Source organism: Benincasa hispida, chromosome 8 (assembly GCF_027475165.1).
Source record: "Benincasa hispida cultivar pf3 chromosome 8, pf3_genome.v1.1, whole genome shotgun sequence".
NCBI lineage: Eukaryota > Viridiplantae > Streptophyta > Magnoliopsida > Cucurbitales > Cucurbitaceae > Benincasa > Benincasa hispida.
The window spans coordinates 60,235,671-60,248,344 of record NC_143485.1 but is presented as its reverse complement, the minus strand read 5'-3'; the positions used below and the strand labels follow the sequence as shown (position 1 = coordinate 60,248,344).

General features: G+C 36.0%; 1 protein-coding gene across 1 annotated transcript; it reads right to left on the bottom strand.

Moving 5' to 3' along the window:
* Positions 1-72: 72 nt before the first annotated feature.
* Positions 73-10,905, bottom strand: D-CDES (D-cysteine desulfhydrase). Its single transcript, XM_039039335.2, has 10 exons — positions 10,342-10,905; positions 10,161-10,226; positions 6,409-6,603; positions 6,163-6,273; positions 5,336-5,427; positions 4,638-4,730; positions 1,288-1,345; positions 1,087-1,200; positions 748-845; positions 73-531 (listed from the first exon to the last, which is right to left on the bottom strand). Exons 1-10 carry the CDS (start codon positions 10,681-10,683, stop codon positions 327-329), a joined length of 1,374 nt encoding a protein of 457 aa, XP_038895263.2. The 5' UTR covers positions 10,684-10,905; the 3' UTR covers positions 73-326.
* Positions 10,906-12,674: the final 1,769 nt, after the last annotated feature.

Below are 12,674 nucleotides of genomic sequence, written 5' to 3'. Positions count from 1 at the left end.
TGGAAGACCCTGAAAATTATCTTGTCTTTAGAAAAATACAAATACAAAAGAAACTACGAACTACACATTTCCTTGCTTCAAGGTTTTTTTCCTTAAATTTTTTCAGCTATCAACCTTCACAATAACAATGGGTGTCTTATTCACCGAGCGCATACATTGACATTCATGATATGTCTACCAAATACAAAATAAAGACAAGGTATACATTATTGGATTTTCAATAATACATAACAATATATTCGAGTCCCTAACAAAATAAATATCTGATAAGAAATTTTGGAACTCCCGTTTACGAATAGTGGCTTCTCTTTTGGACCCGAGTTGTTCTAGAACATTTTCCCAACTCCATCAATTCGAGGCACAGACTCATTAACGTCCAAACGATGCCATTTACCCAACGTTGAGCTTATCTGATCAGCTTTGTCATACAGTCCCAATAGTCCTCCTGTGTGAATGAACAGAATCTTCCTCCCTTCCCACTTGTTTGGATTCTCAGCCATGTCTTTCATCATCCCATAAGCTGCTTTCCCGCTGAAAATAACGTCATATAGAAAGGAAAAAAGACCAAAACCATTACATTTTACTCTATGTATGTATGTGCCGTATGTACGATGCATACAGATGCACAAACCATGTGAACATATCATCTGTTTACAAGATGAACTACATTTTAGAAAAATACGAGATGGTCTGCCTTCGTTGTGAGCACAAACTATGAACTTGACTAGTTTAATAATAATAACATACCTGTATACTGGATCAAGAACAACGCCCGTGGATTCAGCAACTTCTTTTACAAAATTAAGCTCATCAGGCGTGTTAATTGCATAGCCAAGACCCTTTGCCTAAAGAGAGAACGAGAACAAAGGAAAGTTCATCTCAAGTTTCTTTTGTGGAGATGAAAGATCTAAACCATCACAAAGTGAAGGGAAGAAGAAAGATGGTATCGTATGTGTACATCGGAGATTAGCTCCAATGAACAAATGATGCTACAGAGAGGTTTCACCTCAACATAACTACACAAATGGTGCTGCCAAAGGTAAGCAAACCAATAACCTTCATAGATCAACTAAAAGTCCTACTTACATTTTGGATTTCAACTATGTCGCGTGAGTCAATGCCGGCATGAAGCCCATCAAGTAAACCTTGAACAAAGTTGTAGAAGTAATCAGGATCATCACAAACGGAGAACGCACGAAGCTGCAGATTCCACAAACTTAAAATGTGAGGAACTAAAATTTAAAGAGCAACAATACGACGATTTAAGAAAGGAAAAAGATATCATACTTTTGCCTTCAATGAACTCAACCATGATCCCAATGATAAACCGGCGACTGTGCCCCCACTGAAAATAAACAAAAGTAAAACATCAAAGATTAAAGTAAAAAAGAACAAAAAAAGATTCTTATCACCTGTCACTGAAAACTTGTGAATTATTCAGCCAGTTTTAAGGCACTACTTCTCCATCCCATCCCATCACCAACCTAGTCTTCTATTCATCCCACCAACCCTCTCTTACTGATGTAGCATAGTACTAAGAGGAGAGAAATCTCCAAGAATCAAATCAAGAGTCTTTTATTAATGAGAATATATCTCCAATACAAGGGGACTCTCTATTTACTAGGAATTATAAGAATCCTAAAAGGATAACTAAAAATGGTTACAAATTAATTTGGTAACTAAAATGTAATTAATCAAGAATTAACCAAGATTAACTTAATTTTACCAAAATATCCCTATCCTATTACATCATATTCTGTCCCTCTCAAAAGAAACTTGTCCTCGAGTTTTAAAAAATTTCGGAATGAAACTAGTGATTGAGCCAACGTGTTGCAAGAATACTTCTTTCGATGATTGCAAAATACTCCCACCGAAAATTGCCTTTTAAGGTCATGAACATGCCAAAGCTCCCAAATTAGAGACACTTCCAAAGATGTTGAAAAATGGCGTAAAAGAACCCGGAAATTAGTATCCTCTTCCTTTAAAAACACAAAGCTGAATTGATAAACTAGTGTAGCCCAATTTCCTCGGGTCACTTCTTTGAAATAGATGGATTGGTTAGGAGATTTCAATAAAAGGGAATGGGATCCAAATTGGAATTGGGTAGGGGGTTGTTTTTGGGCTAGAATGTTGGGTCATTAGTTGAAAGGCCGAAAATTTCAAGAGGGTATTGGATCTTCTGGGTCGGGTCGGGTCAAAAGGAAGAAAATGTGTGGGAGAAGTGTGAAATCGGTTTAGGAATCGGGTCTCATGTGGTGTAATTCAGGTCGGATCAAAATTGCAAAACCAAGGAATTTGGGTGAAATTTTTGCAAAAACCCTCACCTCGCAGGGCTGATTCGTACTCCTTTCTCGTATGTGACTGCAATGCATGTTGTCTCAAGCTGTAACTGGTTTGCAAATGAGATTCCGACGATTTTCTCTGTCAATCACAAGGCCTCCTTCTCTCCTTCCCTCTTGATCGGAACTGTCTATTTGGTCATACAATCTCCTTCTTCTTCTTGCTTCGTCAGGATGTTTGAATCGATCTCTATGTTGCCGGCGATTCTATTTGGGTACCCAAAATTTTTCAATTTGATATACGCAATCAAATTTTCCAATTCCACTTTGTCGTTTTTTAGTTCAACCAAGTCTACTTCACTGATGAAAAACCCAAAATTTTCCAATTCGAGACATTTCATCTTCCACGTTTCTTCACAATCGATTGTAACATTACCGATTTCACCTTTTTCGTCCAACGTTGGCAATTTGGTTGCTCCTTTGTTTATGTTGTTGACCATTTTCACTTCAACGCTTAGAGTTCCGGTCATATTTTCTTCCATTTTTGAAACTTTGTGTGGGTTCCCCAATTTTTGTTCATCACTTTCTTCTTCGCAATGATTTTCTCTTATGTTCGTTTCTTACACGGTTTCACAACCCATTTGGTTGGATTCTTGATTTTCTTGCATTATTTCTTTCTTAAGCTCTTGCCAATGTTCTGAATGCCGCTCCACATTTTGAGTCATTTTTTCCAACAAACGTTGGATTTTCTTGACTCCCTCCTTCATTTCTTCCAATACTTCAGAATTAATATACAAATTGGGTGTTCTTGAATAAGCTTCTTTGTCATAATTGTTGTAAGACCAATTCTTGAATTTCTCGAACATGTTTTGATCTTTCTTCGTCATTCTTCATAGCACGAATAATAATTTCTGCCTCACATTGTAGGTAGTAGTTCTTCTATAGAATTCCATTCTTTGATGATTCTTCAAACTTCTCGATTTTCTTGAATTTCAAGGGTTTCCCCTATTAGACGTGTGTCGTTTGGTAACGAGCACAACTCACGAAGCTCCCTTTTGTGATCGACATCGTCAAGAGTTTTCCAATCTTCCACTAATGGCAGTCAACGTTGGCCCAGATGGATGCTCTGATACCAAATTGATGTAGCCTAGTACTAAGAAGAGAGAAATCTCCAAGAATCAAATCAAGAGTCTTTTATTAATGAGAATATATCTCTAATATAAGGGGAACTCTCTATTTATAGGGAATTATAAGAATCCTAAAAGAATAACTAAAAATGGCTACAAACTAATTTGGTAACTAAAATGTAATTAATCAAGGATTAACCAAGATTAACTTGATTTTACCAAAATATCCCTATCTTATTACATCATAAAAATATCCCTATCCTATTACATCCCTTACTCTGCCAAAATACATCCCTGGACATTGGATTTCCCAAGCTTATCCATATTTTTTTGGTTCAATGCCACGAACCGAGAATAAATTTTGAGGCTAAAATATAATTAATCAAGGATTAACCAAGATTAACTTGATTTTACCAAAATATCTCTATCTTATTACATCATAAAAATATCCCTATCCTATTACATCACTTACTCTGCCAAAATACATCCCTGGACATTGGATTTCCCAAGTTTATCCATATTTTTTTGGTTCAATGCCACGAACCTTGAATAAATTTTGAGGCCAAGCAAGAATAGATCCTTGTATTCTCCTAAGAGAAGCCATATTTCACTTAGGGAAAAAGTATTGCATGCACTCTTTTATTGATCTCGTAGACCAACCTGTCCCCACACACACTATCCCTACAAATTATACTATTGTCTCGTATGTCATAGGGATACCTTTCAGAGAGAGGCATTTGAACTTCTGCTGCAAATTAGGAATACACGGTCTAAATCTAATTATGCTAGAATTTTATGTCCAAAATTCCATTATACGCTTTATATACTTGTCAATTTAGTCATAAATGAAACCTAGGTAAAGTGATCCAGAAATGCAACAACATAGAAAGGATAGATCAGGTATTCCCTGGTGTCCATTGAATGATGCCCATTCCCAAGAAAAATGGTAAATATCCAACATTATTACTTGCCTCAGCCTTCCTATAGCCAACAAGGAAATATCCAACATTAGTTTAGACATTCTTGTTCAATTTTTTCTGACTCCCTAAAAAGCATGTTGAATTGTATCGTATCGGTCTTACTCTATTATGAAATGTTGTAATATTTAAATCAATGAAACAAAAATTTTTCCACGAGTTTCACTGCAAGTACCACAACCAAGTTAATAAAAAGAAACTAAACAAGGAGAAGGGACCAAGTGATCCCATCGACCAGATAAGCGAAAAAGAACCTGCCACAAGCTACTACAATATCATCAAACTTGATCTTGTCATTTCCACTATCCAGTTGCTGTTCAATCTCCCTAATTGCTTCAATGTAACCCCTGAACATAACCAAACACATTTGTTACTTATTAACATTATAATAATAGAGAGAGAGAGAGATGGAAAGGACATACAGATGATAATAATGCTAGGGGGAAATACTAAGAAGGCAAAATAGTTCAAGAAGAGAGAAGAAATGAAGTGGTTTGGATGATTTTTGTCGTACCTGATGCAAAAATATTTTTTTCACATAAAACAAAGATATATTTTAATAAGAACATAATTACAAAAATACAGGACGATAAAGAATCCTCTTATAAATCAGAAATTTAAAGAAAACCCCACAACAAGAACACGATGAAGCAAAAAAATTATTAGAAATGCAAAAATCTCAAGGAAAAATCAAATATGGTGCTAGAAAATGATCCCAATGTGAAGTAGAAGTTTGAAAGGAAGAAAGAAGAAAGAAAACCAAGAACAATAGTCTTTAAAGAAGCAGAAAAAATAGATGTTCGTTATCTAAAACGAAATCTAGAAGATTATTCACGCTCCTCGAGCATGCTTGTTTTTCTTTTTGCAGAGAAGAGCCAGCATGCAATCATCATCAAATCCAACCACACCTAATATAATGGACTGGAGGAAACAAGCACAGCCAAAATCTTACCAAGTTCCAAGAGAATTTGATCCTCCAACAGGAATAACATATGGCTTTCTTCCTTCAGCTACTAATTTTGATTTTAGAAAATCTGTTAGTGCCTGAAATTGAACCAAAGAACGAAAAAACATCAACAGATGTTGGAATACACACAATAATAACGAAGCATTAGAAATGTATAAAACAGAGAAGAACATCATATCCTAAGTAAATGAGTGAGTAAAGAGTAATTATCAGTTAAAACAATACACTTCTTACCAAAATAAAATACAAAACAACATACATATATCTATATATAATTAAAATATAAATATTGATCAAGTCAGGAAAGACGTGAGGAAAAAGAAACTCTCATGAATCCACTTTTTGGTATTTAAAAGAAATTAGCAGAACATTTTGTCATGGAACAACCACGTAAATTCTGATAATCTAGCCAATTTGACATGAAAGAAGGATGACTTAATATCAAAAAACTAGTCGCTGTAACTACAAGATCCAAGGATATTTAATATACACAAAATTTATAGGCGTCAAAAGCATATGAAGACATTGTCAGGAGAAAAGAAAAGACAAAATTTATTCTTGTGAGTTTTGTAAGGCTCAAGAAGCAATGACTCACAAGAATAACAGTAAAGTTAGCATTAGTCAAATTTTCCTGCAATGTAGCTCTCAAGGTGTTACTTTTATCAGGAGAAAAGAGAAACTAGTTAGCTCCATGATTCTTACATCTATCAGTCATATGTAGAAGTAGAGAAACTATCAACTGATCAATAGTAGAATAAACTGCTTCTAAAAGACCAAAGAAGGAGATGGTAACAGAGAAGAAATCAACAAACCACGCTTCCAATTATTGCGTACTCTTCTTTTGAGATAAGTTCGACATGAGCTCCAACTAACCGCTCAACAAGGAGATTTCCAGTCAATCCAGGGTCTTGATTCACAAGGACCTACATCACAGACGTAAGATAGGACATCAAATCATAACAATTAAGAAAATTATGAGAGAGTTCATTTTAAAAAATGCAAAACAAGTGTATTTATGACTAAAAGTAGTTGAAAACAGAGGGAAGATAACGATAAACCTTTGACGTGCGTAGAATTAGAAAAGTGTCAAGATTGAAATACTTTGCAGCCACAGCAGTAGCACGACAGTGATTGCTTTGGATGCCTCCTATCGTTATAATACAGTCAGCACCCTGCTGCAAAGCATCTGCTATCAAGAATTCTAATTTTCTGACTTTATTGCCACTCAATTGCATTCCTGAAAGATCATCACGCTGTATTCATTTTGTCAGGAATATTTCCGTTAGCGTAAACAAGTAAATAAGAGTAATTAAAAAGAAAAGGAAAGAAAAAAATTAAAAAAAAAAAAAAACGAATGTCACATCCCCTCCCGAGCTTTTCCTCATTCACCCAGAAAGAGGCGTGAAGACAGCGGATACCACCCTTTTGTGATATCTACTACCTATCTTGGATCTGTTTTACAAACAACTCTATAGCCAAGTATAAAATAACAATAGCTCTCTAGTTAACTTATTTTATTACAAACTAATATAATGTTTACACAACTCCAAGACTCAACTTAGATAACTCAACTCCTAGGTTACAAAACTAATAAAGAGCACACTTTAATCCAGAAGCGTGACTATAGTGTGGCAGACCTTGACCTTAGCAACACCCTGAAACTCCACTCTTGCGCTACCTGGGGGAACAAAACATTCGGAAAACATGAGCTGGGAAAGCTCAGTGAGTGGTATGTTTTGTATGAAAATAGGTTTTGTTTTCGAAATTCATTTTGGAAATCACAATATCACATTAAAGTATGAATAACCCAATCAACCATAAATTCAAGGAAATAGTCCCAGTACCTAATACAACCCGCCGAATGTGCACATGTCGACAATATCCCGCTAGACATACTTGGGTATACTGACAATCCCAGCCAGATTATATTGACAATCCCAGCCAGATGTCCACGAGATATGCTAACAAATTTCCCTGGGTACAGTTCTAATTTCCAATCAAACACATGCATCCACACAATTCCAGAAAATAGTCAAAGTATCAGATCACAAGGAAACATATTTCCTGATCATGCCATGGATTTTCAAATCATATTTGTAATTATATATATATATATATATATATATATATATATATATAATCATATAAACATATAAATTCAAAAAGACGTATAGCCCAATTTTAGCTTAGAACCTCATGTTTAGGGTTAGAATACCTTCGTGTCCCTAAACTTACACTACCAACCTCCAACTTAACCTACCAACCTCAACAAACATGGAACTAAGCATCTGGATACCACCAGACAACAGTGGACGCAGGGTTGATCTTCCAGGTCAATTGGACGTCTGGATTGCTTTATGGACGCCTAGTTGGTCCTCCCCAACGCATGGGGATCATATTTGGATGCATGGTGGCCACTCCCAACGCATGGCCTTCCCCCCGAACCCTAATTCCCTCCAACTCTCCCCTTTTTTAGTCCTCTCGAGAGAACTTTGAGTTGTGAGGTGAAATGAGATCCTCTAGGGGTATTTATAGGCCTTAGTAACCTGTCCTCGTCATCCTCTCATATCTCCAACGCATGACACCTCCTACTTGCACAAAATCCACCATCTACTAGCATGCAGACTTGATGTGTCTTCTCCTAACAGTGTCCAATGCATAGTTCTTCCTTGAGGTGGCATTTCCACATTTTGCATGCTCAACTTTGTCTCCTAGGCATCCACCTCCTCTTTGGCTTAGCCAAGACGTCACCCGATTATGCCATATAGCTCATCTTGCTACCCTTGACCCTACACCTTGATGAACTCTTCTCCAACGCCTAGTTTCCCCAAAATGTCCAAAAACTTTCCTACTATGCGTCCAAGATGAAGCTCAACGCATACCTCCCTAGATTTGTGTATCCAAGACCATTCTTTTGAGGGTATACCTTTCTAAGTGACTTCCCAAACACCTAACACCTTAAAGCATGTTGTCCCCTCATGGTATGCGTTTACCTTGTCTCTCCTAGGTTTTTTGGTGCAAATTCCTCCTAAATGCTTATCTCAAGTTCTAATCTTGCCCTTAATATGCTTAAAATGGCATTCACATAGCCTTCTATGTGTCCACTACACTTCTTAAGCGTCCAACCCTCAAACTTTAGGGTTCCACCTACTTATTATGTTATATGTTGTCCAACACTTAGCCAAATTCCCAGCCTGAACCTCTTATGCATTCACTATCTCCTTGCTATGCGTCCAACTCTAGCTTTCTCACTTAGTTGGTGCATAGTTCAATGCATGGTTGTCCAACATTTATTTCTTCCCTCATGCGTTCACTTAGCCCTAGACATCCCATGATGGTTCTTCTTGTCCAAGCATGCGTCCAAGTGAGCCTGTTCTTGTCCAAGCATGCGTCCAAGGCTCCTACAATTCCAATTATGCTTCCAACTCTAGAGTGACTCATCCCATACTTAGTACTTAGTCCAAATTCCTTCTTCTTCTTTGGACTAGGCATTCACCTTGTCTTCCAACACTTAGCCAATTTGTTATTCTTCATTTCCAGGCTAACTCTAGGTTCAAAGCATAGTTTGAACACTTAGCCAAAATTCTGACCTCTACCTACTATGCTTCCAACTCTTGAATCCCAACCTTTTCCTCTCAATACTCGACCAAACTTTTCTTCTCCTCTTCACTTCTAGACCAACACATACTCCACTCCTAAATCAACCACATGCTTCCAACACTTAGAAATTTTCCTAAGTACTAATGCTTCCTCCAAAGTATAGTTCAGATACTTAGCCAAAATTTTACCCTCCAAATTTCCAGCATGTGTTCCAACTAAGTATTCTTAACTCCAATGATTATTCAATGATCTTTAAACCTATGTGGAGGGAAAAGAAGTTGAGGGCTTACAAAGAATGTCTAAAATAGGTACATTAAGAAACAAACTATAAACAGAATCGCTGAAATATGGATCAAATTATACTTGTGACAATACATGAACCACAAATATGAACTACAGATTTAGAGAAATTGTATATAACCTAACACCATTCTAGAACAAGATGGGAAAGTTCACACAGATCATCATATGTTCGAGTAATGGTAAGGTAACTCTAATTCTAAAATGTGAAAACCAAGTAAAAGAACCAATCCCCAATTGGAGTTTGCCTGAAGTTCTTATGGTTGCATGATTTGATGGGGACAACCGATTTGGAATCGAAATATTTTATTGATAGGAAGGGAATAGAAGAATTATTCTGAAGCCCTTGATCAAAAGGTCAGTCACGCAAAAACAGGTACTTTAACTGTAGATAGAAGAAAAGTGAAAATACAATTAAAGTGAAGGCATCTTGGAGGGGGGAAAAGTTATGTACTCCCTCCATCAGTAGATATATTATTTATTTTGTGGCCCTGCATTTTTCTTAAATGTTGCTCATACACCTAAAAGTTCCACATACAAAATTCTCTTCAAACGAAAAACTTAGTAAATTTGATCATAGAACTCTGCCCCTCAATTTTCGGACACGGCAAGCAGAGTTCTAGAAATCGGCAGTGAAATTAACTAGCAAAATTAGTTCTGAGGAGATATACAACGGGGCAAAATTTGGCTGTGCTATGCATAATGTAAGAGTCTCTCAAATAAAAGAGAGAGTTCATCTTGTTGAATAAAGAGTAGAGTACAAAACGTATCCATAGAGAAATAATAAACTGTAAACTGCAACAACTACTCTAACGGAGATATAATGGATGTAACACATCCATTACCACATTGACCGGAAAACAATCAACCGAGTTTCTGTAAGAGAAAAAGTTGAGTGAGAATGAATTACCTTGAGCCAGACCTCTGTGTTATTGGGCAGATTAGGAAGATTCCACTTGTGAATGGGAGTAGGAAGCTGATTCCAAAATCGTAATCAGTAACTAACTACAACGACATTCCTAAAGAAGCAATTATTGCAAGAGACCTAGGAAGAGACAAGCCGGAAACGAAATTAGGAATAGGGAACTTACACGGGCAAGAGAAGAGAAGTGAGTGGGGATGGGATTAAGGTGTGAGGCCCAGGACGGAGGGACGTAAGGTCTAACAGAGAGGAAGTTGAGGCTGTTGCGGACCTCGTCGTTTTTCTTGCTTTCAGTATTGATCTCCATCGCCTGAGATTGTGAAATACTGCAACGAATGCAATCTAAACTCGGACCTGATGGCGGAGAAAAGGAGAAGCGCTGGTTGAGGTTGTTAAACCTTCCTGGATGAATCAGAGGAGTTGAGAAGAGTGCCGACGATGACGATGACGCCGAGTTGGAGGATGATGCTGAGGTGAGTAGACACAGTTGGAACTTGCCACTGCTCAACATTTCGTCAGCCGTCAGTGAAAATATCTGCCAATTTCGTTTCCATTACCGGCCACGCATCCGCATCGTCTTATTTTATTTTCAATTGCCAATTAGTTGTTCGATGGGTAGACACCGAAACAAAATACGTACATTGGGCAGCGCTGAAAGCATATTCTTTTCGCCGAGTACGAAAAGTTCAAAAATAAAAGGATTTGGAATAAAATAAAATAAATAGATAGTTGTAAAATTTGAAAAAGTCCAAATTATTTATATCAATAGCAAAATTTGAACCTAGCCCAAAACGAATTAAATAAATGAAAGAAAAGCTCAGCCCAGAATAGTAAAATATAAAAAATGTCCCCAACCCAAGATAGTGAAATACAAAAAATGTCTCTAGCCCACACGTGGATAACCCACTACCTGGTCGATTAATTACGATTAATCGAATTACGCATCAATCGGCCCGACATCACTCACGCCCACCTCTTCTTCTTCCCACATCTTCTTCCAACAACTTCTTCTTCGTAAAACAATGCACGATAACAATCTATCGTCTTCTATCTCGTCGATTCTTCTTATTTCGCTACTTCTCCTCCCGCTGCTCATCTTTTTCTTCCCCTGCTTCATCTTCATCTTCTTAATTTTCTTCTTCCTCTGTCACTACTGCTCAATCTACTTCTTCCGTTGCTGCTAAATCTTCTGTTAATTCTCCTTCAAGGTTACAATCTATTATCAAATCAACTCTTCAAGGTTATAATCATTCTCTTTTCTTTTCATTTCATCAACTCTTACATTTAATTGTAGTTATTAAACCTTATTAAACCTAATTTTGTTTAAATAGATGGTAAGCAAAAAACAAAAAGTGGTCAAAGCTGAATCGTTAACAAGCAAAGGAAGCAAATGAAAAGAAAAGAAAATAATGAAAGTTGAATCATCAATAAGCAGAGCAAAAGGAAACAAAATAAAATCTGAATAGAATAAGATAAAACCAAAGTAGTTGTGATAGAGAGTGATAGTATTTTATCACTGTCTATCACAAATAGACAATGACAAAACATTAAACATTGTGTTGATTATTGATTGTTGTTGGTAGATAATGTTAATGGTTTGCACTCTCTAAATTTTTATTTTTATTTATTTATTTATTTTATTTTGTCGTTGGTAGATAGTTTTATGTCTTGTTCATTGTCTATCTCCAGTATCAATAGAACTTTAACATCAATATATACTTGTCTATCTGAGATAGACAGAGATAGAATACTATCTATGTCTATCTGAGATAGAAGTGATGTCGGTTTGTATATGGTTTGCACTTTTTTTTTGGTAGATAGTTTCATGTTCTATTCATTGTCTTGTTGTGCATTGATGCTTACTTAATAGATACTTGTTTATATGAGTGTATCTATTGATAACTTTGAATTGAGATAGACAGTGATAGAGTTCTATCGTTGTCTATCTGGGATAGACATAGATAGAATACTATCTCTATCTATTTGAGATAGACAGTAATAGACTCTAATGATAAACAGTAATATTAGTTTATATATGGTTTGCTCTCTCTCTCTCTCTCTCTCTCTCTATATATATATATATATATATATATATATATATATATATATATATATATATATATACATACATACATACATATAGATATATATGTTGGTAGATAGTGTTATGTTCTATTCATTGTCTTGTTGAGCATTAATTCTTACTTAATAGATACTTGTTTATCTAAGTGTACCTATTGATAATTTTGAATTGAGATAGATAGAGATAGAGTACTATCAGTGTCTATCTGAGATAGACAAAGATAGAATACTATCTCTCTCTATTTGAGATAGACAATGATAGACTCCAATGATGAACAGTAATATACTCGTTATTATTGTTGTTGCTTTACTCTTTTCTAGTATTTGGTACTAGTAAATGATATATAAAACTATATCAGTGTCTATCTGAGATAGATAGAGATAGAATTCTATCATTGTCTATCTAAGATAGACAAAGAT

Coding starts and splice junctions, on each gene's coding strand:
- D-CDES (XM_039039335.2), bottom strand. CDS start 10,683: ATGTTGAGCAGTGGCAAGTTCCAACTGTGTCTACTCACCTCAGCATCA. Junction 5,428..6,162: donor ACGCAATAATTGGAAGCGTG/GTTTGTTGATTT, acceptor GTTCAATTTCAG/GCACTAACAGATTTTCTAAA. Junction 532..747: donor GTTCTTGATCCAGTATACAG/GTATGTTATTAT, acceptor CGTTATTTTCAG/CGGGAAAGCAGCTTATGGGA.